Here is a 24815-nt window from a genome sequence, read left to right as displayed (position 1 = left end):
CATAGAGATGCACTTCAGAGCAAAGGGAAGAGTATCTTATTCAAATCTAGTACAAAGTGAATATATTGTTGACCTGTTGACTATTCTCACATTTTTTCCTTTTTTCTAGGTTGAATACAAAGTGGATTTCTCATATTTTTGCTCAAAAATACAACATGATGACAAAACGAAAACACACTTTTGGTACTTTTTGTCCCCCCCTGCTCAGCATTCAGATTTACACATTTTCTCAAGGTCATGGCAAACTGATTGAGAGTGCGAGTGAAAACCTATTTTCAAGCAATTCTATTATACACACTTTCAGGGGAACTCAGATCCTGGCTTATCACAGGGCCACTCTACAGACACTGTGTTGATTTCAGAGTTTCCCCGAGAGTCGTCCCAATCAAAGGTCTTCAGAGCTTTGACGCAGGTTCTCATAAGCAGTCTGTATTATATGACTATATTCATGCTTTCCTGTTTCCCCACAAGAGGAAGGATTTCAGTGAAACCTTACATGGATTAGCTTAGCCTGGCCTTTTCTAGTGTTGCATTATGAAGAACTTGGTCTGTATTTGATCTGATTACAGAATATGTTGCTTTAGGAATCCTTCACCTGCCATTTGTTTAACTTTACCAGCCTGGATTTGATGCACTATACACTACCACATAACTTGTGGAATAGATTTTTTTTTTTTTTTTTTTACAGATAATTCCATTTTTATTGAACTATTTATTGTTTTATTTTATTACAGTGAAGTTGCAACAGTTGTCAGATCTCTCATCTGATATTTATCTTCAGATAGTATACAGTAGCTTTATTATATAACAGACACAAGGGAATCTGCTATTGAAAGAAATATCTTTACATCCTGTCCAACTTTGCAAAGCTAATATAACTCTATTTTTCATGAATTATTTCTCGTCACTTGAAAACAATCACAAGAGCGATTATCAGACAAAGATTGTAAAGATTCTTGATATGCCTCGGCTGTCACCACTGTGATCACTATTATTCAACAATTTCTTTTGTAAATGTAATATAGGCAATACTTATGGCCTAATAATAATGAATTGTATTCCTGCGTTAACTCCACATACTTGACACAAAGATATGGACAATTTTAGCCACAAAGAAAAAGGAATGGATTGTTATTTTTTATTATCCCATTGATTTCTGGTTTTGGTCTGTTTGCTTATTAATGAAGAGGACAGAGACACACATGCACATTCACACACTCATAATGCACAGTCATGGATAACTTGTGTTGAAAAAATAATTTTCTTTAATAAATCATCCTAAGATTGTGTTAATGAAGTGTTAAATTTTAATGATCCAATCTCTTTTGGATACCATTGGCCCTGTGGGCTCATCCCACCTCTCAGAATTTAAATGAATACACAATAAAATGGCTGCTTTAAATCTTCATGTGAGGTTTCTCTCTCTCTCTCTTTTAATGATCCTTGCAACCTGCTGAATTTTGCTCTCCACGGAAAGTACCATTTTGACCAGTGGATCACATGAATAATTTTGTCTTCAAGAGACTTAAATATTGCAGCTATATTTGACCATGTGAAGAAGTGCTGAGATGGTGGTTACTGTGTGTGTGTGTGTGTGGGTGTGTGTGCATGCTCAGAAGAGACACCCCTCTCCAACAGACTTTCAGTAACATGCTGTCTTTCATTAATCAGACTTTAAGGCAGGACCTGCCAATCAGGCCTATGGGAAAGGTTCAGACTTTAGTGTTCATATTTAGCCTTTAAGAGGACTGTCGCTAAGAAGCTGCTTAGTGTAGGTATAAAAAGGCACGTCGGTCCTACTTACTGTATTACTTATTATAATCTGTATTGAATGAATATATTCATAATATAGTGTATTCTCACACTGCTCTGAGGAAATACTTGTCAAATCACTGTCACTCCAGGGTTGTTTGTTGAATTTGGCGGATGCCACATTGAGGAGCTTGCACCGCTCATCGATCTGAGTGCTGCTGCTTTGATCCTCAAATTCTTTAAAATAATGTACATCGCCTCATGTATACTGCATCTTTCTGGTGGAAATAAAAGACATAATCCTCTCTTTAAAAAATAAATGACTGTGTTGCTCCGGCATCTATTTTGGGACCAACACTTTTAAAATCTGGTTTCATCCCCTGGTGCAGTTGGTAGGAAACATGGCATCTCTCTCTATGCTGATGACACGTGTCCTTAGGACAAAGGACCTACTGATGCTCTCTTAATATGTATTCTTGTGTTTAAATGTCATAGCACTTTTACATCTTAAACAGGCTTGCATGATAAACTGAACCATTAGTAGACTTCAAGGATTAAGGATTAAGGATTAGTATGATCTTGGACCTCAAGAGTCATGGGGAATAATCATCAAATCTGCTTCTGTATGATTAGAAAAATAAGAAAAGTTCTGTGAATTCTTATTCCTTGTAGATCTCCATCGCCTGATCTGCCCAGCAAACTAAACATAGAAGAGGAATTGCTGTATAGTTTCAGGGTCATATTCCTTCTAAGATGAGACGAGGCCTCATGCCTATTGGTGAGGAAGTCATAGCCAGGGGCGGAGGCATAAAAAAGGAACAAGAAAATAACAATACAACTCCATTGGAATTACTACAGCAATGATAAGTTATCTACAGTATAGAAAAAGTAACATTTGAAACTCCAAACCCCCCTCCAAACCCCCCCCCCCCCACTAAAATCAACTTATCCAGTGACTGACTAAAAATGATAATTATGAAGCGTGCATACTGTAACACAAACAGTGTGACCTAACCCGTGAACACGTGCGCCGAAACGAAGATCATACGTTCTGCATCTGACACACTCGTGCCATCCAGTGCGATCCCGGCCTCAAAGAGCCAGTCGCTGCTCACTGTAGGAATCAAAGCCAGAGGCGTTGTTGTTTTTTAGTCACAAGTCTTCCATCTTTCTTATGTACACATTCCAAATTCAATTTAGTTTCTTGTTTTCTTTATGTATGTAGGATTTTTTTTCATGTCAGGCTCTGTGTAATGACAGCTCTGTCATGGCCAGTCTGTGTAATTGACCACAGGGATACCACAGGTGGGCGGACGGAGGAGGAACGGTTCAAAGAAAAAAAAAACTAAGATGATTTCATCTTCCCCAGAAGCGTCCTTTGTTTTCTTCCTGGAAGCGGTGAATTTGTTTTCGGAGCCAAGTAGTGTATTCTCAACTGTTCTGCCATTAAATGAGTCACACCAAACCAGCAGAGAGTCTCATTCATGTCTGTGTAATTACAATCAGTGTAAGAGTGTCTGAATAAGACCCAACAGCAGCCCAAGAATAGGACCGCCTCGACAAAACATTGTCAACTATGGAACAGGCAAAATTAAGCCCTCTCCATTCATACCCCCTAGTTCTTATTATGCACAAGCTATCTCACTGAGCTTGCTTTTGTGCTGGTATAATTACTTAATCTGAGCACTCCTAGGGTGAATTACTTTGTGTGCGGCAAGCAGGCAGCATTGCTTTGACTCAAGCTCCCAAAGGGGAATTGAGGCTCGCTTTAATTTCAGAGTTTTAAGGACACAAATGTGGTAATGGCCATTGTCAAAGGGGATTCATATCTACTCTTGTGTTTCCATCACAAACTGCAGTCCTGTTGCATTTTTAAAAAATATATGTAATGGATCTAAATACAACTGTGTTCAATCTGGAGAAAGTCTTTATCACCACCTCGTCTCTTTACTTCTTTAAAACATTTTATGGGCGGTGTAAAAGATCATCCACAGTGCATTAGCGAGTGTGTGTGGCACACATATCCCGTGTTGTTTGCTGTTTATAATGTTCCTGGGCAACACTTAACTAGAATGGGGGCCCATCAAGGCAGACCGATAAGGACCTGGGGATCCACTCTAGTCAATTACTGCAAAGTGCCAAGTTCAACTCAGTGGGCCTTTTATGAAGCACACCAGCTGAGTAAACAAATTAATCGTACATCCATGGTTCCCCAACACAACCATGCGGCCCAGGGCAATCATACATCAGGCAGAGTGATAGCAGCTGTCTCCACCAGGAAATAGAAGGGTCCTACTATTAAAGATAGGCACCCACATAGGACTCATAAGCTACCAGCCATCACACTTATTCTCCATCTCAATAGCACTGTTCTGTCTGTATTGGACTTTTTATACCTTGACACCAGCTGTGTTAAGAGGGATGCTGTGGGTTTTGTTTTTTTCAAATGCATATACTGTATGCACAAATTAGTATCAGTTATTAAATGATTGACACAATGGAGCAAAGTGGAGAAAGAATAACAGGCTCTGCATATCAATAAAGGTGTGAATTTGCATCTTCTTTGTATTGTGTGTATAAAGGTGGGAGTGTGTTTACATGAGTGCACTTGTGTGTTCCTTTTCTTGATTTGACCTTGAGGTAGTCCGACACACAACACCCCTTGTTTGTGTCTTTTTCTGCCTGTGGTCCAGTAATCAATACACTGTACAGTCATTTACTGCACCAGAGCGAGTGAGAGAAAGGCGGGAGAGTGTGCGCATGTCTGCATATGGTGTGGCAAGAGAAAAGCGAAAGTGTGTTCACAATGGAAATGGAGCAACATTATTTCAGGTTGAGTCTAAGATACAGAGTTGTTAAGCTTATGTTCAGTTTGTTCAGTGGTTTTTTTTGCTCTAGTTTGAATTCTGGAACATATTCTGAAATGTTTAATGCCTGCCATTTGAGGCCTTTGATAAATAAACTAGTCAATGCAGTAAGCAGCTGGGAAATAAATGAACAAATTAACAGCTTAGTATTATTAATTGATAACTATAAAAGTTATTAATAAGACATTTAACCTACATTCACTCCGAGGAAAAGACTTTTACAAATTCAGTATCTATTTCTCTAATGCACGTTTTATATTTAAAATTCATCTTCTGTTGCTGTGAGGCAGTTTTGGCAGGCACGATTTTAAGATTTAACATTCAGGACTAATTCTGAATAACACAAATCATTGGTGAGAGGCTGCTTTGCTCTATTTAATTCAATTAATAAAGCTGGTTTCACGCATTCCATTGTTTTTTTTTACCTTGCATGTTTGAAATTTGTTTCTGTTTAATGATCTGGTTAATTTATTTAATTCATTTGTGTTAGTCCTTTATACTCCAGTATTTTGAATTCCATGCATGGTATCAAAGAAAGAGTGAGTGAAGTTGCCACAATGAAAGCATTTTTTGCACATCAGTTGTCACGGCCGTCTCAGTATATTATCTAAAGGCACGAGATAATGAGATTAAAAACATTTTGAATTAAATATATTCCAAAAATGATTTGATTCACGGGGTCTAATAGTTTAATTTCCTTCCACAATCTTCAGTGTGGTGTTTAAAGTCTCCCAGAAAATGTCATTCTCTAGGAATCATCTTGCTTAAGTACATAACCAGGATACAAATCAATGTTATCTACTTTATGTCAGTGCCTCCCAATCGTAAACGACAGGAACAAACCCAAAGGCCAATCTATATTTTAAAAAGGCATGCACAGCTCCTCCGATGTGCTCACTTACTTTGATGTTTGGACATTTTGCTGAGGTGGATTTTAGGGGTTAATGGCGAGCTTGAATTTTTGATGGGAGCTGGCGCTGATTTCTCTTCTTTGCAGAAGCAGAAGTAGATTTTTCTGTCTTTGTTTAATTTGATTTCATCTCGACCTCTCTGGACAGCAAGTTTGTGTTCTGCTGTAGTTTGTATCTGCAGTCGCTATAATGTGTTTCTCCTTCTGCTTCAGGGAGGTTGTGTTTCTGTAACTACCATCGCTCTCTGTTGTCAGATCTTCCGGAGGTGTTGGCTGGTGTTCAAGAAAGCCTCCAGTAAAGGACCCCGCCGGTTAGAGAAGTACCCAGATGAGAAGGCAGCCTATTTCAGGAGCTTCCACAAGGTAACTGCACCAAACACATTAGATATTTCATCATGATCACTCATTGTCATTCAGTATCTATAAATCTATGTTGTATTTATTATACCCAAATGTCATAAAATGCTGAAAACATTTTCCCAGAGCCTATAATGATCTTTATTTGTGTAAAATTACTTATTACAGTTGACTAACAACAAAAATCGAGCCATTCCTTAGTTTTTAAACCTTCTATGATCACACACTCATTATATTTCAAGAAATGTATTTGGAAAACTTAACCATTCTGACATTATTCTTTATTTGATTAATTAAACGAGTAATCAAGAAACTAATGTAAGCTGCAGATTAAGTGGATAAAAACATAATTTTATTCAGCTCAAAACATTAAATCACTTTGTGAAGCTTTGTGCATCTTTATGAATTTTCCATTTTCGTGTGGTGAAAGGATGCTAATCGCTCGACCTCATCGATTAAAGTCATTCAACACATAAAGATCAGATAACCATGAAATCAATGAATAATATCCAGAGTATGATTTATTAAGTTTTGGTGAACCCATTTTTCTAAGACCAGCATCACACAACACATTTATAATCCTTGTGTTAATTAAAATGATATATGATATGACTTGATCAAATCAGTCCTCATGAGATTAAGTTGTTAAATGTGGGCGATTTTGACACTGAATTAAACCTATGAATAAATGCTGTCAAAGCAGTATTATACAGACCTGCCCAGCACCTTGTTCATCTTCATATAAAAAGTTATGTCTGCTGGCCACAGATGATGGCCCTTTTCTTCCATTTTGAAAGTAATAATCCAGAATAATATGTCTCTCCCTGCCTCTTAAGCCCTTTGAAATACTCTAATTATGGCTCATTATCACGGTGAGGGGAGATGATGTTAAAGGAGCAGCAGTCTGAACAGTGTGTTACAGTAATGAGAGGAGATAACGGACGACGATAGGGGACTTTGACACCAGGTTTCTTATGTTTGACAGTTGATTTAGTAGATTTTTTACTACTTTGTGATTATGAATTTTGTATTTTCTGTAAATCCCTCGATTTCACAGAGTGAGAGTGTGCAAGGCAGCACAGGCTCATGCCCTAGAGATGAGATAGGTACTGTAGATGCTTTTATCCACTTTGTTAGAATCCCTTTCTACTACAGTCCCAGCCATGCATCGTGAATGAAGTATCTCCCAGCCTACTATATCATGCTGTCACACGGGGCGTCCTGTGTGTGGCTGTACCCCCTCCCCACCCACCACCACCACCAGAGACATCTCACACACCCAGCGCCGGACTGAGCGATGAGCGCACACATGCACCAGTGCATCTGGTAATGCATCGCCACAAAGATCAAGAAAGGTCCCGTCTGAGGGCTTCATTCAACGCTGCAGTGCTTTGGGAGGAAATAGGCTGCACTGGTGGCTGATTTACAGAATCAACACAAAGGGGATTGGTTTTTTTTTTCCCCCACTTTTTTATGTCTGCTCCCCCACCACCACCACCACTCCTCTCCCTGTGCAGCTTTCTCTGTCTGAGGAGCGCTGGTCCCAGAATATTTTTAGCAATATTTTTAGCCCTGTGAAAAGTTGTTTTTCTGTGTGCTACATTTCTCGAGCTCTCCTGAGCCTCTGACAGAAACAGTTAAAGTGGAAAGATGGTTTTGCATTTAAATATCTAAGTACAGATGTGCATGTAGAAGTGGAAACAACTATGTTCTTAGCTGCATTCATAGGCAAAACCTGCGCAACTATGGCACCGATTACCTCAACATTATTAGACTATTGAATGGATTTCCATGAAAATTGTTTCAAACAAAAATATCCTCCTAAGTATAAATAAATAAGATACTTCTATTTATGACAAATGTATTCAAATACAGTACATGCAAAAACGACATGCAATAGCTCATGAGCCTTGTCTGTTTCTGTTTAGGTGCTAATTAGCCAATGTTGCTGCAGTACACACATTACACCTACTAAAGATCTACACATCTATGTGTTGTTTGCATACAACACTTAGGGCTTGTGTCCTTTATGCTGTAATGGCAGCAGAATGGGAGGAACAAGAAAATGAGCCGTTTTTTCCAAGATGGTCTGCCTTCATGCTAACATTGTTGTATGTAGCACCAGATTAATAGTCTAAATTAGCTGCTTTTGTCGTGTTATGCAGTTAAGCAGTTTGTTAGCAATCGAAACTGGAGGAATCTTGTGTGTAGCTATCTCCTGTAAAATGAGCTGAATTGCTTGTGTAAGTGTGACGTTGGTTGGTGTTAATATTAGACTTCTTGTTGATGCAACTGCCAGTGGTGATGCCTTCGGAGTCGCTCTGCAACAGTTTGACGTTCCGTGTTTATGGTGCTTCTCACAAACTGGGACATATCGTTGTCAGACATTTCTGATATCTCTGACTCACAATTGCAAGTCGTTCCTGCACAGCTGCTTGCAAAGTGGTTTAAACGATATGACGTGAGCGTGGCGTAAGTACAGCTTCAGAGAGTCGCCGGCCCGGCTGTCGACTGCTGGTCCTCGTAATATCGGTACTTAAGTTACACCTTCGAATAAAGAGGAAGATGGAGAGGAAAGAAGAGGAGAGGAGATTCACTTTGCTCAGACTCTGGCGCCTTAGGCTGGGAATGCACCCAAATCTCTCCCTTAGACACAGCTTCATGCACACACACACTTCCACACACACATACACCACACACACACAGGGTGGATAAAAAATGCACACTTACACACTAAACACAAACAGAGAAAGAGATGAGAAGCTGGTGGAATTCACAGCTCAGAAAGTCCCACAGTTGATGCTTACTTTGTGTCACTTATGTGTATGAATAGCCTGCCTGAGGACAAATAAATAGCAAATCTTCACAGAAAAAAACATCTCATCTCATATGAAATATTTAAATACTTTGAAGGGGCTACCAAACAACAAATGAAACATATCTCCAATCATTCAATATAAATAGCCCCCTCTCTCCTCTCTTTTTTTGATTCCTTGCTTTGTTGTTGAAAATACTACACCGACTCTGTGAGCAGGGGATACCTGACAATAGAGGGGAAATTTATTATACATGATGTTATCAAGCAAAGAAATCTGTAGTCCACATATGTTATTAGGTCTGCTCTTTTAACCTCAAACAGTCAAGCTTTACTATACGGGCAGTGAGCCCAGCTAATTCATTCCCAACAGTCTGGCAAAGGGCCCACAGTTAGCACACAATGGACTACAATAATGTAATGGGCCTTATCTCCCAGGCATAGTGAACACAGAGAGGACTGTTGAACAAAATGGCCTGTAAATGCGGGTTATATTCAATTAAATGTAATCTTCTCTTTTTTTTCATTCACGATCAATCTCCTGGTAAAGTGATTTAGATGCTTTTGATTGCAGTCGTCCCTATTATCTGCAAAAGCAGCTTGAAGGAGAGACACTCTAACAGTGTATGCACAGTGTATAGTGTGAGCCTCAGGTCACATTTATACATAAAATGCCTTTAAAAGAAATAGCAATCCATCACATGTTACATGCTACATTGCAGCAGGCGTCACTAGTGATGCCATGTGTGATTTCTTATGTTTTGAAAAGAGTTCTTTGTAATCAAAAGAATCATGGATCCCTTAAGATCTCCCACATTTCTGCAAAGCCGTTAACTACTATTGCACTTTCAGCAAAGCTGTGCAAGATGGTAATTCAGCCTCACTGCTGCTACTGCTGCTGCTGCTGCTGCTGCTGCTGGCTGTGTTCATTCATGTAATGTGCGGTTGCCACTCTCCCCTTCCTCCTTAGATCACTGAGCTCCATAACATCAAGAACATTACCCGAATGCCGCGGGAGACAAAAAAGCATGCGGTGGCGATTATCTTCTGTGATGACACATCCAAGACGTTTGCCTGTGATTCAGGTAAGTTTCTTTTTCCTCCATTTAGAAATTTCAAATTGTCTTTTTCAATGAGGCAGGAAAACATTCTCTAGGACTGGACGGCTGGTTTGGTTTGTGTAAAGTCTGGCAAGAAGTGGACGAAGAATCAGAACCAAAAAGGAGAAAAGGAAAGAAAGGGGTGACAGAGACAGGAGAGAATTGGGAGTTTGACCAAGTGATACTCATTTGCCGCTATATTAGGAAGTGGGAGGATCTGTTCCGAAATATTGATTTTCATATTGCAGGTATGAAAAAAGATATTGGGCATCGCTTGCAGTGTGTTTCAACCCAATTATCGACTGTAACAACAGAGATTGCTTCTTATACGTGGACAGGAAACCAGATGATGTGCGCGGTGGCGAGGTTGGCGGAGATGCAGCAGTTGATGCTTAAGCTGCAAACGCCGGATGTGAGGAGGGTTAGACGAGGTGGATGAACCTTAATGTGCAAACCACTAAACAGACAAGGACGAACATCTCAATCTTCACTCCAGCCTTACGTGTGAGTGTGAGTGTGTGTGTGCACATGTGTGATGATGAAATACTTGTTGATGGAGAGAAGCATCAATAAACCTCAGGGGGAATATTATTGAGCTTAAAGTGGTGAAGACTCTTTTACCCTGTTACATGCGGTTGCTCACACTCTCTCTTTCTCTTCCTCCCTCTCTCATGTCCATGATCCATCCAGATTGTTTTCCTCTCACACCACCATATGGATGCCTTTATCATCCCATGTCCACTGACCTCCCATAGTCCTTCACTTCCTGCATCCTCCTTACATTTCACCCCTCTCTTCCCACTCCCCTCCTGTGGGAATTCACACACACCAATAATAATAAATAATGTAATAATGGTATTCATAAAATACATAGAATGTTCTTTTTTGTCTAAGAGATGTATATATATCACAGGAAAAAATTGTAAAATAAATAAATAAATAAAATGAGCTCTTATTGCCTGGTTCATCTGGGTCATGTTGGATGAGATCTTATACATTGGATGCCAATTTGGCATACAGCCTTTCTACTGCAGTGCGATGTCAATGGGAGTTTGGATCTGAAAACTGATCCTGGCAATCAAAAAGTGAGCTGGTTTGCGGAGCTATATACAGATATGCCAAAGAATATCATAAGTGTTGACTGTTTTTTAAAAGAAAGAAAGGTAATTAGGCCTCATGAAGAGCTCTCGATATTTTATTTTTAAAAATAACTTCTTGACGCCTCCACCCGAGAAGTGTCATGTTGTTTAGCGTGCTGTCATTGAAAACAAGGCACCGAAGAGAAGATGATAACGGATCTTACACTTTTTTGACACTCCTGCGCATTGGCTGCGTCTGTCAAACATGAACCATAAAGAGACACGAGAGTGTGACCTGCAGATCTGAGAGAGATGAGATATGAATAGCACCGAATGAGTCAACTCCTTAAATTCCTCCGCTGAATCAGATGCGCGAAATTATGAAGACAACTGAGAACATACGTCGCATTTGTCTGTCAAACCTCAGCCTGCAGAAAGCAGAGACCCTGAATCTCATTATTGGATTCTCACATACGCTCTTATTCCATCCTCATTTTATTCCTCTTCTCTTTTCTTTTCTCATCTGCTCTTTGCTAACATTAAACTGCCTGTCTGTCCTCTTCTATCACACACCTACACCTCCTCACAGACAGAGGGACATCCTCCTACCATATTTCGTCATGCGTGGCACATAGACTCGCGCGGCTGCCTCGGTGCTGATGAAGTGTTTGTTTAGCCGATTTTCCACTCAGTGGCCTTAAAAGTGTGGGAGTTTAGAGACACTTAAAGGCCGTAGTAACTGAATGAGGGGCGGTGAATCTAGGAAGGCATGGGCAGGGAGCTAAAGTGCAGAGCTGCTGTAGCTGTGTGTGTATGTGTGTTCATATTTCTGTATTCGGTTGTGTGTGAATGAAGTGCTCCGGGCTGCAGCAGACCTTTCTTTCACCCTGCAATGTTGTGTGGATCTGTCCCATTGGACACTAGAGTTGATCTGACAAACAGCCTGTCTCTCCATGCCAGCGATTACACAAGCAAGTCTGAAGTGAATGAAGTGAGAATACCTCTCCTCGCACATCTTACACAAGCATAATGACAAATTTTTGATTAATAGACACGGAAATCGTTCCCACACTTGGCGGCGTGGCGTTCCCACACTTTCATGTGTCTCTGTACACATCACTGGCCACATATCCCAGAATTCCACAGGGCCTGGAGTTAAGGAGCTTCACAAAGATAAACAACTCTAGCGTTTGCCTCATTTCATACCTCAGTAGCTCTCACCAAAAGCTCACATAAGACAATTGGAAGTGTTCTCCATTGTAAACACTATTTTTTTTTCTGACTTAACAAGAAGGAAAATTGGTATTCACAAAGACTTCCAAATTTGATTCATGAAATTGTCTCCAATTTAAAAAAAAATCAGTCTTTCAGTGAAAGCCCTCTCTGGTTTTAGTGCCAGCTGTGTGTGTCACGTGTGGTAGATATAACTTAGCACACAAAGCTCAGTCCCTTAAACCAAACTACTTCTTTAAAAAGAGCCAGTGATCGTAATTGTCATGATTTTATCCAATCTTTAACAGAATGACTGCTCCTATAAAGATTTAAATGAACTTTTATTGAGACATATACTGTGTTTGCTTACTTGCCAAGACTTGAAAGATACCATTTACATGCCTGTGTGCTGAATTTGTTGCAATTCACCTGTAAAATGTCAATGTTCTGTGCTCTAGTTTTATTATTTCTAAAATAAATAAATAATGTTATTTATGTGTTTGTTACCTTTGGAAAGAGCGGGCGAACTGTTTTATTGTTTACAGTCTTACTAAGCCAATACCAATTTTTTTTTAATGTTAAGCATACTTATTCTGATGTCATTTTATTTAAATATGTATTTTGTTTCACATGCTAATGCTAAAGCCCCCTGTTCAATTTGTAAAATAGCTTATTGACTGAACAGATGATCACTAGTTTAGCAGAGAGACTTATATTGTAGAGCCTTGGAGCTGGTGTATTGGCAAAGGAGGGAAGAGAAATTCAGCATTCATCTGTCATTGGCTGTTGCTGAGCCCACTGCCTCTTTTAATCTACAGCAAATCGATCAGATTGATTTTTCTCCCCCCCCCCTGGTTACTGTGAGCTGTACTTATGTCCTGTGTACTGTATGTAGCATTTTATTTTGAAATTCCTAAGCTGATTTATCTATGTATGTGCACAACACACTGCAGGCGGCACAGTCATGCTAGTATAATCTGCACAACATGTTTGATTACGTCCACAGTGTTGTGATACGAGGTAGGTGTGTGTGTGTTTTGAGGGTGGACTTGCCTTAACGCCGTGCTGCTGTGTGACTGTGTGCAGAGCTGGATGCGGAGGAATGGTGTAAGCTGCTGTGCATGGAGTGCCTGGTCAGCCGTCTCAACGACATCAGCCTGGGAGAGCCAGACCTGTTAGCAGCGGGGGTGCAGCGGGAGCAGAACGGTGAGTGCCCAATTAGTCCCTGCTAACACAGACAGCCATTCAGGGTCAATCTCTCTCACTCAGCCCGCCACCATGCAGTTAGTGCTTACAGTCCAGGCCCGTATGTGTTAATGCAACTGAGCCCTCAGTGGGTTAGGGGAGCAGAACAGTCACTGTCCAATTAGGCCTGGCTAATAGGGGCCATTTTTGCCAATATCTGATCATCCGAAGTCCCCTGTAAGTGTCTTTGGTAACATTAGTACGTTTGTTCTACTTCAGATGTACATTTGGATGTGAGTGTGTGTGTGTGTGTGTGTGTTGAAAGAAACCTGTGTGTGTGTGAGTTAGAGCACAGGTCACAGGCTGTGGTTGGGGCTCTGTTCCAGGCCTAATGAGAAGTGCTGTGCATCACTGGCTTCCCTCATAATGAAGCTTGTCACAGAGATGGATGAGATTATGGCTCCTAAAGCCATGTGAAATAAATGTGCTTTCCCACATATTCCACTCACAGGAAATGGAAATGGAAAAGAGATGAGACAACAGGGCGCAGCTATCACAGTGGAGCTCATTCTCTGTAATTTGTAAACTCGCGGAGGAAATCGAAAAGGCAACAGGCAAAGAAGAGCAGTTTAAAGTTGTAAAAGGGCGAGTAATTGAAAAGAATGTGCCATCATTTCAACCCATTTCATTTCACTGCAGCGGTAAAGTGAAATTGTATTCTTCAACATAACTTGGCCTCATTTTTTTTAAAGGTATCAATACACAAGTTTGTGACTGTGCTGCGGTGAGCCAGCCGAACTGTAACAACACAATTTCTCCTACCTCTTCTTGTGGCTGAAGCCCTGCTGTTTGCTGCTCATTGAAAACTTTCAGCGGTGTGTTATGGAGACAAACTGAGCCACCAGCTCTCTGCTGCCTGTAATGAATGGAACGAGAGGCTTGGGCCTGCAACCACGTTTCAATTAGTAACCCTCCCCAAACAGCAGGGGCTGATAATTAGATCAGAGTTCATTTTCACTGTCCCTAAAAATATGCCACACTATGACATTGCCATTTTCTATCCACTGCAGACACATGGCTTATTTTGAATCATTAAGCATAATTAGTGAGAACTAATTTAGATTATGGAGCACTCTTTTCCTCTCTATCTCTCTCCCACTCCCTTCGTCTGCCACAAAGAGTTAGTTTTAAGTGAACAAGCAGATGTGGTTCCTTGATCCCAGTCCAGCTCAGTGGATGGGTAGTTAGTTAGACCCACTGGAGGGCAAGTCAAGTCAAGTGCTATTTAATATCACTATTACCATTAGCATAACAGCTGTTTACCTACAACTCCAGCCAGAAGTGTCAGCCTTGGTTTGCACTAAAAATACAGTATGTTATAATACATCTGAACTATGAAACTTCTTCAGGGCAGCTAGGACACTACAGTGACTCGGTATCGGAAAATGGCAAGATGGACCGACTTGGCCAGGACTAGCTTAGTACTAGATATAGAATCGTAACGTGGGTTGTTTTTTCTCGCTGCTGGAGACAGCTTGGCTCTGGGTGAATGAATGTTGAATATTTATTCCAGACTGATAATAAATTGAGATAGATGAGATGATACTGTTGGCTACCTAGCAACAGCAACATTTACAAATAGCTCCTTTAAGTGTTGAGTTACTCTGTTATTATCAGATGAAAAACACAAAGAAAAGAGTGAGTCATTGGTAAATACTACAAGTAGAAATCAAATAAAGTTAACATGCATATGTCAGAGGCTTTAGAAAGTGGAGTCACATACAAAGGATTAGATTTTTTGCACGCACAGTATTGACATCGTATAAAAACTACAGTACATTTTGCCGCAGTATGTGCCACGTATTTCATTCTTTCAGCCTCGGAAAGTGAAATCTAACCTCCCCATCCTTCTAATACTGCATATATCTTAGATGCACACAGCAGAGAGTGAAGAGTAATCCATCACTTGATAAGAGCTGATCCCTTATCTTAATCAGGCTCTGCTGCAACCCTTTTTAAGATTTAAAATAAAGCTACATCCCAAACTGTTCAATTTAAACAACTTGATTTAAACTTTTATCCGTCTTTGTCCTGTATTACAAATGCAACTGTGTTTTCTTTCTTTTTTTCGAGGGATTTTGTGAATACTTCCCCTTTGTAGTATCGGTCTATAGCCTCTATTTAGGTAGGTAATGTAAGAGCGCTCACAGAAACATGTTCAATTTGGCTCATTCAAAGATCCTCAAAGTCTAAAATTCTGTCTGTTAAAGCTTGAAAGATCAGTTCGACGTTTCCTCAGAAACACATTTAACCTGCTGAGAATTAAATGGAAAGACTGATAACAATAAATTCTAAACTGTATTTTATCTTTATTCATTCATTAATCTAGAATTTATCTTTACATATTTAGACTTAGAATAACCCATTCACCTCCATTGGGAAAAAAGGAGAAATGTTGAAACCATTAGAAGTGAATAAGAAAATATGTTTATTGGACGTGTAAAAGAAAGATGTGTGAATCTTTGCAGAACGTTTCAACGTGTACCTAATGCCCACCCCGAACTTGGACATCTACGGGGAGTGCACCATGCAGATCACCCACGAAAACATCTACCTGTGGGACATTCACAACGCTCGCCTCAAACTCATCATGTGGCCTCTCAGCTCCCTGCGCAGATACGGTCGAGACTCCACCTGGTTTACCTTCGAGTCGGGGAGGTGTGTATACGCATGCAGATTTGTGCTTGTGTTTTCTTTTCTGCATTTGTGTGTGTGTGTGATTGAAGTGTTGTCAGTGGGAGGGAAAATCAACTTAGTTGTGAAAATGTCATAAAACTTTAACAAAGCGACTTCGGATTACCACAACATCCCAGGATATCAACATTTGCCGCAGAGCCCTTCAGGCAATGATGTGACAGGTTGCCTCCGTGTGAATGTGTGTCTTTTTGTTTGTCTACTGTATCTTCCGGCTCATGTGTGTGTGTGTGTGTGTGTGTGTGTTCAGTGTATCTATGTCTCTCTCTCTCTCTGTAACATTCAACCGTACATATTTGTAAATCAACAATCCAAAGAGTGAGCGCGATCAAAGTGTGTGTACTTCTTCCCTGTCTCTGTGTGTGTGTTCCTGGCGCAGGATGTGTGACACAGGAGAGGGTTTGTTCACGTTCCAGACGCGGGAGGGGGAGATGATCTACCAGCGGGTCCACTCGGCCACGCTGGCCATCGCCCAGCAGCATGAGAGGATGATGGAGGAGATGGAGAAGAGCTCCCAGGTCCATATTTACATATTTGGTTGTTTATCAGATACCCAACTGGTGGTTCACAATGAGGCCATACAGTTGTATTAGTACACTTGTACTGCTTATTAGCAGCAGCTGACAATGAGCGCAAAAGTGTTAACATATCACATGTCTAAGAATAGATACACTATATCTATATATATATAGTTTAATGTGAAGATCCTGTGCGTCACTTTCACACAGAAGCTAAAATATCTTGTCGCAACGGAAACGCTGTGAGAAGTGTTTATACAAAGATGACATCTGTATTAACGCACGCACGGCATGTCAGTTTGAAAAAATACCTCGCGTCTCTTGTGTTTCTTCTTCACTGTCTTTTGATTTAAGCAGATCAAACAAGCATTTCATTGAGGCTGTTCGCAGAATTATTTTTAGAAACCAATGAGCGCAAAAGCAATAAATCATGGTTTTCACACAAAGATGTTCACACACGCACACACAACAACACACAATCCTATTGTTGCCTGGTAAAGTCTTATTGGCCCACGAGCCCTCTGACACCCCGCGGTCTCGGTGTCCGCTCCCGCCTTCCATCACAACACCCCTCCGTCCCTTCCTTCCTCCCTCCCTCCTTCCTTCCTTCCGTCCTTCCTTCCTTCCTCCCCTGCTCCCCGCCATCATCTTTATTCTTTATTTATGTAGGCCTGCCCAGTGTTTGATGAGCCGTGACCATATGGCCTTGCTCTTGGACCCCACCATTTGGGAACATTTCCAAATGCAGCATTTACACTCGGCTCTATAAATCACACCACGGATAGCTACGCAAAACTCAGCAGAATGGGTGAAATAACATGTTTACTGCTGATTAAGTGGAGTTTTTTTTTTTTTTTTCAGTAAAATATTGACAGATTTCATACGTTTCTAGTTATTTACTGACTTGAGGAGGAAATGATTGCTTTCCAAACAAAACTGATTCCAAATGAATCTCTCACCTGCGAAACAAAAGTCATTCACGTAGGAAAAACGCCATTCAACCAGCAATATACAGTACAACAGTATATACGGAGAGCAATTTCCCCTGCTGTGAGTGAGTGACAGGAAGTGCAACACACTGGAAGCTTTCTCTCTCTTGTTTCAGATCCACTCCAGAGAGACACTAACCAAGTCCATCTCCCTGCCACGCAGCGCCTACTGGCAGCACATCACGCGTCAAAACAGCGTGGGAGATCTCTACAGTTACCAAGGTACAGGCATGGACTCACTAATTATCATACACAGGCTGATGCTATTTCTTTATCTGCTTGTGTCAGTGGTGAAGTGTGGATGAGGTGAAGACAGGAGGATGGAGAGAGAGAGAGAGAGAGAGAGAGAGAGAGAGAGAGAGAGAGAGGAAATATAATATGTCGCACCTGAGGAATTTCACAAGTAAATTGTCACTTTACCGTAAATGTCACCAAGTTTCTTAACCTCTATCTGTGGCTGTAATGGGTGATAGGAATTATTGAATAATGTTAACTATTTAATTTCATTCACTATCATCTTTCACCACTTTACTCAACCAAAAAAAGCTTTTCTATTTTTCCATTTATTATATTATGGATGTTTCCTTTCAATTAATCTTTTATTCATTCCACATCTTTATGACTTGCTTTCCGCAGCCTATAGCTCTTGTTATTTAATATTGTGAGTTTAATGCCTCACAAACAAAGATCCATATCTAAAACTTTATATTGATAATTAAGTTCTGGCAATGTGCAAGAACTATTTCTTAAATTTATGTTTGGCCTGAAAATACTTCAAACGTATTAAATGCTGTTGCAATAAAGCTCAGTCTTAAACAAATAAGCAAAGTTTTGAACCTTTCCTCAATAAATTAATCCTAAATGAGAACCCTGCATTCATGCATATGAAACACAAAACCCACTGAGTTCTAAGATAAATGTGTTTTTATCTCTAAGGTCAACCTATAATAGTCCAGCACACACTCTTATTGAGTTTAAAGAGAAATGAATCTGCTGTGAAATTGTTGTGAGCTGAGTCAGACTGCTATTTGTTTTCTGTTTTACACATTTTTACAATATTAAACATTGTGTGTTCTTTAAAATCAATGCATGTGCAGGTGAGGGGGAGATAAATGTCATCCCAAAACACATTAATACCACAGGAGGTTCTTTATGTCATTCAGGCTCAGCACACTGTGTGGACTTAATGTAGCTGTGTGTGTTTTTATATATTTATATATAAGAAAGAGTGTTTGTGTGGGTGCTTGTGTGCTAATACCGAGACGTGGACCAGAGGCAGAAAGGTGCTTAGAGAGCTGATGAGATTACGCTCTGTCCATGGTATTAGTTGATTAGTAGACTTATCTGAGGATTATGGGCCTTTTGGCTTTCACTGATAGAGCAAAACAGAAAGCCAGGCAAAGATGAAAGTCGCTCTGACGTCGTAATTTTCTTTTGAAAAGCGAAGGCTGGATTTTTTTTGTCATTATCATTTAATTGTGGCCTGATAAGCTTAAAAGCAAAATGCGAGTCTTCCATTCCAAACATCAACATGTTTTTTTGTTTTTTTTACTCATATACACTAAACAGTGAGGCGTCCACCTCAGGTTCGTTATTTATGGGCCCGGTCTCTGTAAACTCTCCTTTTTTAAACTCCTCCTCTCCAAACTCTGGTGAGCAGAGGAGCTTCTCTCTCATCCATCACCCTGGCATCTCCACCGGTCCTCCCACACGTTCTCTGTGTGTCTGTCCGATTCGCAGCAACCCTCCACCTTCTCTTGCTCATACACATTCAACGCTACTATTATCTCCCCTCCTTCGCCATGAATAAATTGAACGCATCAGTGTGTTTGAGGACGCCGGCCTCGTCAGACAAGAAGGACGACAAGGTGATTCTAGGTAGTGACAGGAGTTTAACTCCTGTAGTGACACGGGCTGTTTGGACTGTGAAAGGCATGTCAGGAAGACCTCGCCAACGTCAGGTGCCGTTCTCAGCTCAGGACAGCCGTAACGCAATGATCGCATTGATTCCACATTGGCAGAGGGTCTCCACAGTGTAGACCACACATCATATTCCAAATATTCATGATATTACAATGGAGATATCATTAGTTACATCAAGCTTTTCATTTGGAGTGGCAGAAGCTGTGCATTTTCACCATTTATTTACATTTTCTCTTTCAATTTTCCGTTTGCCCCTTAGTTTTAACTTTCAACTTTTAATTGGTTTCACCTGCTTATGCTTCATGCATATTTTTAAATATGCATATTACATTTGGCTAATTATTTTAGATATATATTCATTAATTTTACATTTTTTAGATAAATATTTCAGCCGGTGATCCATGAATTTTAACAACCTCTTCTAATTATTAACAGTAACTATTTCAACCATTTATCCATTATTTACACCATATTTTCTCTTATCCATAACGTTAATGTCACTATTTGACCTGTTTATTCAATACTTTGATAAACCAAACCGGTTTAGACTACACTCTTCATGAACTAGTTTTCATGCATAATGTTCATTGTGCTGCAGGTGACACTGTTAGTTTAATCAATTCTAATTCAATTGCAATTTCTATTTTGTCAAAGTGGCTGATGGACAGTATCTTTAAGTATCCCCTGGCAACTGTAGAAACACCCCCTGGGGTGCAAGTACACCTGATTGGGAATCACTGCCTGCATATATATTAGACACAGAGGTCACAGCTGCAGGTCACCTGGTTATAAAATGATTTCTCCATAATAATGATTCTATTAGTCTCTGAAATGATGGTTTGGTGTAAATAGAGGTAAGAAATCAGGAATTTGGACCACGATGGCTGGCTCTGTTTGCTTGGCTGTATCGCTGCGTGCATGACGAATATCCAATCAGCACAGTCAATTTGCTGAGTCATGCTCGGGTTGCTTTCAAATACCCTGCGGGTGCGGGGGAATAATTAAGGAACACAGTTTCCTGTCCCGTTGAGGTTTATTCACCTATTTGTTTATTTCTTTCCCTCAGTTAATGTGGGACCTGGCAAGTGAAAGACTGTAACTCCTCTATTTTAATGTACCTCACATCTGCTTTTTATTTAACTGGAAATGCCTCAAAAATACATCCCAGAGGCCTTGTTTGCCACAACTTAAAGTAATAATTGTCAAATGTGTTTTGTTTTAAGGAAGAAAAGGGATATGCTGTGGAAAAAAAACACATTCAGCCTTGATCATCTCCAATATGAAATAAAATTCACCCTCCAGAGAGCTCTCCTTTTAATAAAACCTAAGATAGATGGTTTAATCTCCAGAAGCTATACAGTAAGACAATGTTCTCCCTGCTGCCTTCCACCCCTCCGCTCCTAATGTTATTCACTCTTTTGCATTTCAGTGAAACTGTTGTGTTCTGCGAGTTTGCTGATGCATAGAAATAAGTGCACTTTAAAGTTTTCAAGTTGAAAAACCAAGGTGCCACGCCTGTCGGAAATGGTTCAATTACCAACTATAATACTGGAGAGGAAAAGCTACAAGAATGCTTCGATTTTTTTTTCTCCTTTGGACTCATTTTTATGTATTTTTTCTTGTTTTGTTTTTTTGCCATTCTCCCCACACACCCACACTGTGTCTTCCTCTCTCTCTCTCTCTCTACTCTCCCTGTATTTCATTGTGCACCACAGTTTAGTGGCCTAGTATTAGCAATTCTAATGGAATGAAGCACCGTGCTTAGCCTGATCGGGTGGGAGTGATATGAGGGGATTTTACAGAGAGGGAGCAAGTATCAAAGGCACGGGGACAAGATGATAGAGAAGCGGGATGATAACACTATCTTATCTGCAACAGGCGACATGGAATATAGTAGATGTAGATGCAACAACTGAATCCCATGAAAAATTCATTATAGGGCAGGTAAAACTGAGTTCAAGCGTTTCAGTCTCTCTTTCTGCACAGAAAGTATTTGAATCTGAATTTAAATTAACTAACTCAATCTTTAGGATGCATTGGATTGATTTTTTTTGTTTGTTTTGTGGCTGGTTTACTCCACACACATTAAAAAAAATAGAGCCTGTCAGCAGTCTTGCATAACCCAGTGTTGGTGGTACACTAGGCACCTTCTCTTTCTCTGGTTACAGCTGTTACTAGGAAGCTGTTTGAGTTATCGCACAGTGAGGAAGGAAGGTGCAGACAGGTGTGTGTGTATGTCAGCATGTATGCATGAATAGGTCCTTGTGTGTCTAGGGCCACCATTGTGTCTGTCACTGTGTGTGTATGTGTGTGTGTGTGTGTGTGTGCCCGGCCCAGCAGCTGCCACGCCAGGCCAGATAGGATGACATGACCTTCCTCAGTAATGAAAAGGCACTGACAAATCACTGTCTGCTTCTCATAGGGATCGGAGAGGAGGAGAGATGCTGACACTGTCTTCTCACTCTGTGTTTTTTTATCTTTTTTTTTGAGTGTGTCTGTGTGTGTGTGTGTGTGTGTGTGTCCAAGTGTGTCTATATTTGTGTGTCATGTCCAAAAGCGTGGCTCTCGTCAGGGGTCTGGCACCACACAACAAACACTGCTGTTTATGACCAAAGAGATGATGAGATCTGCTTCACCCTCTCTGTCTGCACTCGGCTCCCTGCCTCCTTTTTTCCAGCCCAAATTGGCCTTGGTTGAGGAGAGGGATTGTCTTGGCAAAGATGTGAAAAGGATATGCCTGGTTGCGCACCAGTCGTTTCAGCAATCTATTAAGTACAGCAGGGAGGGGAGAGAAATGCCCCCCACACCCCCCTCCTGACTTTTTCTTTTTTTTTTTAACCTGCAGTGTTTTTTTTTTTTAATATTTTTTTATAGCGACTGGACTGAGCTGCATTTAAAACCTAAAGCTGGAGTCTTTTTTTTCTTCTCATTTTTCTTTATTTCAGGGAGTGGTGGTAAGAAAAGACTAGCGAACAGAGAGGTGTGTGTGAGACTGTGTGTATGTGTGTGTGTGTGTATATGACTCACCTGTTATGGCTGGTACTGTTTTGGTCTCATCCTCACTCCCACACCGGCCCCTCTGAGCTTCCTCCTGCAAGCTGTTCACACAGGAAAACGCTCTTTTTGTGTTTTTCCTGTCCTGTGTCTTTCTTTTTACTTGTGCATCATTTCTCTTCACACTTTTTTTTCCTACTAGACTCAGTCTGTTGCTCTGACACACACAAACACACACATACACATAGGCCTACACACACACAAACCACTTGACATTGATTGCCAGGCTGACTGGGTCATGTTTTCTATTCTACGTTGTGGTGAGTTGGCAGTGCGTCTCACTGATTCCCTGTGGTGGCATCATGACTGGTGCTGTGGGGTACACACACACACAAGAAAGGCATTGTGTGTGTGTGTGTGTGTTCACTATATTATGAATGATTTGCTAATAAGCATTTCAGCACCAACAGCAGAAGAGAAAATTATCTCTCTGTCAATGTTGTCGGTACAGCCCTGGAAGAAAACAAAGTCAAATTTTAATTTGTTAATCAAATTTCAATTAACCTCTGTGCGTGAATTGATTTGAAATGTATGAAACGTATTGACATGCAGCAACCTCTCCTGCAAAGCCGCATTAACGTACCACATATGCTATAGGTTAGAGTTGATTACAGTGTTGTGTAAGGTTTTGCGCCTCCTGAAATATTGATCACTGGCCACTTCCTCCTTGTTCGGTGCATGATCAGCAGCTTGCCAGCCACTTTATTCCCAACCTACCTCAGCGTGCACGTCTCCAAACAGCATCCTAATATATTATTAATGGTCTCGCAGTTGCACAGAACAGTCCTCCACCCACAAGTATCCATTACTCCCACTCAGTGCAGTTAACCAATATGCTCTGCAGAACAAATTGGACCAATTAATTTAAATTAAGGTGCAGAGGGAGAGAGCAGGGAACGAGAAAACGGCAGACAGTCCAAGAAAATGAAGTTGTGTATTGTGAGGTGAAAGGTTGATTTCCAATCACATCCGTTACTACTGTACAACTTCAAGTTTATATTTTTATATTATCTGAGAACTGCCTATGACAAATGGCTTTAAAAGATAATTTCACCTGAAGTGAGAATGCCAGGAGTAGCTATTGTGTGATCTTTATTTCTTTATAAAGATATCAGCATGGTCAGTAGCTAAGCAACGGTTATATGCCAGGAGTGGCTTCAGAAAAAAGACAAAAAAAAAAAAAACAGGAAACATTGTCTTAATGCAAAATCCAGTTAAATGAAATGGGTGAACTTAAAAAAGGGAGTACTCTGTTAACTGTCCCTCTACTTCTTCTTTCCACAGGATCTGGCCTGACAATGACTTTTATCCCCCGAGCACAGACATTTCCCAGTTTTCTGTCTGATGAGGCAGAACAGGAAGAGAGGCAGCGCCAGGAAGAGGCACCATCGCCCTCTAGTGGCTGTGAATCCAGTTGCAGCCTGAGACCCCTTCAATGACACAGAGTTGCTCGACCAAAACTGGACACTTTACCCACTACTGTAGAGAGGATGTAGAAATATGTATAGTGACATGTGTAATATATCATTTCCTGGTGATACTTTAACAATAGTGTCAACTGTAGAGCGAGTGGTACATGAAGAGTTGTCCTAAAAAAAAAGATGTTTTTTTCGTTCGTTGTGTGACAGCAGTAGTAGCTTCAAAGATCGCACCAAAAATCCTTTAAGTGTAGCTTTAAAGTGTTTTATGTTGCCATCAAGCCAGCATGACCCCCACTTTATTTTTAAAGTCACTGCACTACACCGTACATAAATATAAAAATACTAACACACCAAGGTCTGCTGTAAAACAGTGTTTGGAAAAAAATTGAAAAGGCATTTTGTTCTGAAATTGACAAAATCATATCAGGCTCATTTCAATAATGTGCAGCCTCAGCAATCGTTTCAAGAAAAAAAAAATCCACAATTTTGACATATAATCCTCCAACTTTTTACCTTACACTGTCCTCTCTTAAGAATGTGAAATTGATCAATGCCTTACACAAAAAACCTTTGACTTTGATGGCAGTGATGAATCAGCGAAAACCCTAAATCGGTTACAACCGGCAAAAAGGAAAAAGTCATTGAGAAATGTGCTCCAAGGATATAGAAGTGGACTGCCATGTCAGAAATGATAGAATGCAACCTTCTCACAGCCATCTCCCCCTATAAACTGCCAACCTTACATTACACTAGCAGTGCAATTTGATTTTAATAGCTTCCTAGCTCTTCCCCCCAGTCTCATATGCGCCATCTGATAACTGGTTCATTAATAAAAGGAGAGATGGTGACCTGATGGGGTGGGATGTGCAAGGCAATAAA

At 40.4% G+C, this 24815-nt stretch overlaps 1 protein-coding gene across 1 annotated transcript in view; it reads left to right on the top strand.

The window, feature by feature from the left end:
* Positions 1 to 24005, top strand: part of dok6 (docking protein 6) — a 41008-nt gene extending 17003 nt beyond the window's left edge. The window contains exons 2-8 of the mRNA XM_083995439.1: positions 5785 to 5892; positions 9672 to 9786; positions 13179 to 13298; positions 15806 to 15995; positions 16411 to 16549; positions 17655 to 17760; positions 23800 to 24005. Coding sequence (XP_083851565.1) covers positions 5785 to 5892; positions 9672 to 9786; positions 13179 to 13298; positions 15806 to 15995; positions 16411 to 16549; positions 17655 to 17760; positions 23800 to 23954 — 933 coding nt within the window. The 3' untranslated portion in view covers positions 23955 to 24005. The remainder of the gene's footprint in view (positions 1 to 5784; positions 5893 to 9671; positions 9787 to 13178; positions 13299 to 15805; positions 15996 to 16410; positions 16550 to 17654; positions 17761 to 23799) is intronic.
* Positions 24006 to 24815: the final 810 nt, after the last annotated feature.

The sequence above is a fragment of the Trachurus trachurus genome (genome assembly GCF_905171665.1).
Source record: "Trachurus trachurus genome assembly, chromosome: 20".
NCBI lineage: Eukaryota > Metazoa > Chordata > Actinopteri > Carangiformes > Carangidae > Trachurus > Trachurus trachurus.
Note: the sequence above shows the minus strand (reverse complement) of the source record. Positions and strands in the feature narration are given on the sequence as shown.